The sequence below is a fragment of the Apis dorsata genome, unplaced genomic scaffold, assembly GCF_000469605.1.
Source record: "Apis dorsata unplaced genomic scaffold, Apis dorsata 1.3 scaffold_191, whole genome shotgun sequence".
NCBI classification, from domain to species: domain Eukaryota; kingdom Metazoa; phylum Arthropoda; class Insecta; order Hymenoptera; family Apidae; genus Apis; species Apis dorsata.
In genome coordinates this window covers 88491-95114 of record NW_006263476.1, presented here as the reverse complement: position 1 = coordinate 95114, position 6624 = coordinate 88491, and the positions used below count along the sequence as shown (strand labels likewise).

Genomic DNA, 6624 nt, shown 5'->3' with positions numbered 1-6624 from the left:
TTTCTGTATTATTTCTTTTTTTTTTTTTTTTTTCATATTATTTCTATAATATATATTTTAAATATTCTGAAATATATTGTTATAATTATTCATATTATATTCTGTTTTAGCTGATATAATTTCATGTGTTGAATTTAACCATGATGGTGATCTTCTTGCAACAGGAGATAAAGGTGGTCGGGTTGTTATTTTTCAAAGAGACCCAGTTGTAAGTTTCTTATTATTTTTAATTATATTTATATCATATTTATTATATTATATATTAATCTTTGCATTTTCAATTAAAAGAAACATATCATTTGAATAAAAATTTTATATATTTGTTAATATTGGATTATTGCCAGATTTGTATATAATATGCATATTTCTCTATCTTTAGAGAATATTGAAGGATAACTACTAAAAATATAAAAGAAATAAATAAATTTTAAATATTTTTCAATTATATTTTATGAAATTTTTTAAGTATTTTCAGTGTCTACAAATAAAAATATTTTTTTTTAAATTAAAAAAATGATATTTTTATTTAGAGTAAAAACAGTATACCTCGGAGAGGTGAATACAATGTATACAGCACCTTTCAAAGTCATGAACCTGAATTTGATTACCTGAAATCATTAGAAATAGAAGAAAAAATTAACAAAATTAGATGGTTAAAAAGAAAAAATCCAGCACATTTTTTACTTTCCACAAATGATAAAACAATTAAATTGTGGAAAGTCAGTGAACGAGATAAAAGAGTAGAAGGCTATAATACAAAGGAAGAAAATGGTACAATTCGTGATCCTGCTTGTATCACTTCTTTAAGGGTAAATACTAAGTATATTTTTATTATTTGCTAATTTGATAAATTAAAATTATAATAAATTCATCTTTAATTCTATCATTTTATTTTAAATTTATACATTGTTATAATTTTTTTTTATACTATTGTGTTTTTAACAAAAATATTTTCAATGGGAGTATGGTCAAGAAGTTCAAATATGTACATAATGTTATGAGACTATTATCATATACTGAATACTTACTTGTTGACTTAGGTTCCAACTATAAAGCCAATGGAATTAATGGTAGAAGCATCTCCAAGAAGAATATTTGCCAATGCGCACACCTATCACATAAACAGTATAAGTGTCAACAGTGATCAGGAAACATACCTCAGTGCTGATGATCTTAGAATTAATCTTTGGCACCTTGAGATCACAGATCAGAGTTTTAGTATCCTTTTTCTATGTCACTTAGTATTTATTTTATTTTTATTTTTTATAATAAAATCTGTTGTTTTCCTAACAATAATATACAGATATAGTAGATATTAAGCCAACTAATATGGAGGAGCTAACTGAAGTAATAACCGCTGCGGAATTTCATCCGGCAGAATGTAATGTCTTGGTATATAGTAGCAGTAAAGGAACAATTAGACTTTGTGACATGAGATCTGCTGCGCTTTGCGACCAACATAGTAAGCTCTTTGAAGAACCAGAAGATCCAACAAATAGAAGTTTCTTCTCTGAAATCATTTCCAGTATAAGCGATGTAAAACTTAGTAATTCAGGAAGATATATGATCAGTAGAGACTACCTCAGTGTGAAAGTGTGGGATTTACAAATGGAAACAAGACCTATTGAATGTTACCCTGTATGTAATAAAAATTGAAATATAAATTTTATATATTTAACGTAAAATATTTATCAATTACATTATTATAGGTACATGAATACCTAAGATCAAAGTTATGTTCATTATATGAAAATGATTGTATCTTTGACAAATTTGAATGTTGTTGGAGTGGTAATGATTCTGCTATTATGACGGGTTCATACAATAATTTCTTCAGAGTGTTCGATCGTACGACTAAACGTGATCTCACATTGGAAGCAGCACGTGACATTGCCAAACCAAAAACACTTTTAAAACCACGTAAGGTAAGTATAAATTTTTAAAATGAGGTATATACTTAAAATAATAAAATATACGTAATAAATTATAATTGTTGTAATTTATTACTTACAATATAAATATTTTATTGAAAGGTTTGTACTGGCGGTAAACGTAAAAAAGATGAAATTAGCGTCGACTGTCTTGATTTCAATAAAAAGATATTACATACTGCTTGGCATCCATCTGAAAATGTAGTAGCTGTTGCTGCTACAAATAATCTCTTCCTATTTCAAGACAAACTCTAGCACATCTGTATGCAAGTATGATTTAATATTCTATTAAATTATAAATAAAATTAAAAAGATACATCTTATTTAAAATATTAAAAAGATTGTTTTTCATTTCTTTAGATCATTCAACGGTATATGTTGACGTGAGCAAGGCACGTTCAACTAAAAAGTCCCAGTGGAACAAGGGGTGTCTGAATTACACTGACGAAAGTTGACTATTTTAATAGTTGACTGACTGAAAAGTGGTGTACGTAGCGCCGTCCACACAGCTCACATATTCATACACACTATGTATACACAGAGACATACAGAATTGCACGAAACACCTTGTCGCGCGTATATATGTGTATAAATACATGCAAGCAAAGACGCATAGTTCTCCAAACTATTAAATTCCGCTAGTTAAAATAAAATGCACGGAATCATTGCCTATTGATGAAAAGAAATGTACAGTTTAATCAATCAATAGACTCGTGTTGGCGGTTATTATTTAACTATTTTAATAGAAGATTAATACTTTCAGTTTGCTTGTATCATAGAAATTTTGATACCATACAACTTAAAGTGTTTTTTAATATAGGTGATTTTTGTACGTATGGAATGATATATGTAAAAGAAAATGCATCAGTAGGACCAAGTGCATAGAATTAAAAGTTACTAGATGCGATAAATGTATCCTCGTAATTATATATCTTTGCTTAATAATTTTTCAAGTAAAATGCCTAGATATGCAAAATTAAATATAGGGATGATTATATGTGCCAATAAGATTACAGATCTACAGCTCATTTATTCTAATTAATTCAATATTCTTTGTTCAATAAGTTTTTGCGCAGTAAAATTTTAATTACTTCAAAATAAATTTTTTTTTTATCGACAACTCCTGATAATTATCAAATCTATTGCTGATGTTAGTATTTTCATAATTGTTGCATTTAAAGTATACTATCAAATATATAAAAAAAAATCCGAGCTTTTGATAATTTTAATTAGTCTTTTATTTTTATTACCTACTAAAAAAAATATTAAATAGTAGGCCTATATTCTTGTCATTATTTTTTTTGAATGAAATATCACATATTCATACCATGGCATGTCAGTTAAAGACAAATATTCGCCGATACGAGTCAAAATATAAAAAGACAAGATAAATTCATCGTCTACTACTAAAAGTTCGGAGAAAAATTAATATCAATGCATTGTATACACTAAATGATAAACAGTAAATGATATAGGTGTAAAGCACCATTCGTCAGTTGCCGCTTTCTAATAAAAAAAATAAAAAAAATAAAAAAACTCAATAAAGAAATATAAAAAAGTTGTGGTAACTATAAGTGGAATACAGATTTTCTAATATTTCTTATTGACAACTTATTAACACTTATACACTTACACATATAAGCAGCGATTTCGTACACAAGTAAAAATAAAATAAAAAGTGCATTTGACGATGGTAAGCTGCGCTTGCAGAGTTTATGTAAATTAAATATGTGCTGAATAATATATATATATATTATATATATATATATTAGCGGAATATAACGTCAACATTCGTAAAATCTATGGGAAATAAAATTCGATTATGTGATTGAAACATACGCGCGGATTATCGATTGCGATCAAGGTGAATAAAATTGGACATTTTTTATCGATGAAAACCAATAGCAAAAATTATCTTAGTGACATGTACTTTACATTAATGACTTAAATTGTACATGATTGAGAATTAGAATTAATAATTTTCACATGTACAGATAAGAATTCTTGAGTCACAAGCAAATAAACGACTTACAATACAAGCAATCATATAATTTTATATAAAAAAATATATATATATGATCGCTATGTTAAAACAGTTTCTAAAAGATTCGTTCTCTCCCATCTCCTAATTTCTAATTACTTCTCCGAAAGATCTGCTATATGGCCAAAAATAAAACACACGTGATATAAAAAACTATTTTAAATTATGCGCTTTAAATGATTTCAATTAATCATTAATCATATTCTTATTCAAATGATATTAAGTCTTAAGTTTTAAATATCAGAAATAATAAATTAGGTATTTTATGCGCTGAATTTCGAAGTCCAATTTAATTTAAAAATATTATATATTACCACGTTTCTTGCAACGTAGTTTTCATGTGTCTAACAAAAAAAAAAAGGAAAAAACATTTAAGAAATTTAGTTGCCCTATTTCTATATTAACGTAAAAGCAATAATAAAAGAAAAAAAAAAAAATAACCTTTATAACTTTATGCAATACAACGCATAAAATATAATAATTATGTATCAAACCAGGACTATTATTCAGTATCTTTGTAACAAGATATTTAGACAATTGTGAATGTTCACGATAAAGAGGAAGCGAAAAGACGCACGAAAATTAAAAATTAAAAAATCATAATTGATAAGCCGTAATAGTAATTTTGTTTTCAAAAAGATATAAGCGAAGAAACCGTGAACTTCGTTCTAATCGAACAAAACGTAGACTTATTTTTACAATTAAGTAATATTAATATTATTACTGCTATTATTATAATTATTATTATTATAATTATTACTATTATTATTATAGGGACTCTGCGTAACTTGTTTGTTTTGTTAACTGCTATGCAGGTTTAGTCACGGTGATGACGACTTGATCTGTTCGGTAAATTAGATAGCATGATGATATAATTAATTACAAATCGTGTTAAATGACCGGAATAAAATGATACTTGTTCGCGCAGTAAAAAGTTTTACGGAAACCGTTATATTCCGAAACACTTGAAGTATGCAACGAAGAGCCCGGGGCTCCCGTTAGATCTTTCTTTAATATTTGTAAAATCGAATGCTAACGGGATCGATGAATATGAGACAAGTGAAATATAGCAAACTATCAAAAATAATGGATTATATTGATTTAAACTAAACTAGATATAAAATTTATTTAAAAGAAAATGCAATTTGTATCCGCTTGCTTGATATGTGAGGTGAAATGGAGGTCTCGTATGTATGGATCCCTTCAAAAAACATTTTGAATATTAAAAAATGCCTTACAACTGGTCGTATCATCGCTGCATCCGTGCATCGGACAATCCGAATTGACATAAATGAAGATAAAAAAAATCGCTGAGCAGAGTAGAATTTTGGCACGCAGGACCTGTCTCGTTGTGATATAATAAACGTCATTGTATTACTAGCCGAATGTTGAAACTCTATTTTTATTAAGGTACCATGTATTATTAGTCCATACTTAGCGATTTTATAGTGAATACATATAAGTCTTTTTACCTGTCTTGCGTGAAATATAATGAAACAAAATTCCAATAGCGAGACTCAAAATATTCAGAAATTTATTTGTATAAGATTTATCTGTATAAGATTGATTCATATTTTTCTTAATTATTGTTCTATAATTCATTTCTTCTCGCTAAAACACGCAATTAGGTAAAAAGAACAATTATGGTATCCATTGTCAGATGTTAAGATGAATCGTGCCATAGAATGTTATGCGTAAAGAATACTGTCATTTTTACTGTCTGTTTTATATTGTATTCTATTATCTTTTCAGCGGGAAAAAACAAATCGAGAAAAAAACATTTGAGTTCTTTTCGAGATTTTCAAAATTAATTACGTCTGTTTGCACGGTACAGATCTTTACGAGAAATTTACGTTACAAAAATGTAAAAGATCACAGAACTGATGTAATTTGAAGAAAGCGTAAGGCATCTAGATAGTGAGAAGAATGATGTAAAGCATAAATGAGAAAATAATGAGCAAAACTGTCGAAATCGAGTAATAATAATTTTCACTCCTGGTTTTGACTCTCATTCAACCTGATCGTAATTGCTTCTAAAAAAACGCTTGGGAAAATCTTGAAAATGTTCGACTAATATATTTAATATTCGAATATCTTCAAGATTACCGAGTTTATTTTGTACCGTATAATGTGCCTCAAAAATGCCAACGTTTCCAAAAGCAAATGGCAATTTACACTCAAGATAGCAGTTGATTTGTTTGAAAAAAAAGAAAGAAATAATAAAAGTAAAATCGAATTAAATGCTGCGAGCGCAAACATTGTCAATGAGATTTATCATAAATAATTAGAACGGTGTCAGAATAAAGGCGAAATGAAGAGTATGGATTTACAATAGAAATTATAAATGAAAAGACACTTGTTCTATGATGTAGCATTATAATAGCATATGCAAGCGCATTACGATTCGAATATTTCAGAAAAAACGAATGAACACTGCGCCGAGATATACATAGATAAGTTATATGGTAGCTAGTTCTGAATGAATGACAGTATGAATATTCTGTACTCTGCACGTATGTCTCGTTGCATGCCTGTAAAGAGCAGAAGGAAGTCTCAATCATATAATCATTTATTTATCTTATTTCGGGATAAAATAACATATGCATTTAAACGTTGAATATATGAGATATATAAAAAAAGAACACGAAAGAA

General features: G+C 27.8%; 1 protein-coding gene across 9 annotated transcripts in view; it reads left to right on the top strand.

Annotated features, from left to right (window-relative positions):
- Positions 1-6171, top strand: part of LOC102673514 (protein phosphatase PP2A 55 kDa regulatory subunit) — a 31209-nt gene extending 25038 nt beyond the window's left edge. For 6 of the 9 annotated variants that reach the window (XM_031509903.1, XM_031509904.1, XM_006614574.2 and 3 more), the window contains 7 exons: positions 111-208; positions 531-809; positions 1041-1218; positions 1304-1638; positions 1710-1925; positions 2034-2201; positions 2292-6171. In XM_031509903.1, coding sequence (XP_031365763.1) covers positions 111-208; positions 531-809; positions 1041-1218; positions 1304-1638; positions 1710-1925; positions 2034-2186 — 1259 coding nt within the window. In that variant the 3' untranslated portion in view covers positions 2187-2201; positions 2292-6171. Of the gene's footprint in view, positions 1-110; positions 209-530; positions 810-1040; positions 1219-1303; positions 1639-1709; positions 1926-2033; positions 2202-2271 lie in introns of all 9 variants that reach the window. The other 3 variants (XM_031509901.1, XM_031509902.1, XM_031509900.1) reach the window with 3 other exon arrangements.
- Positions 6172-6624: the final 453 nt, after the last annotated feature.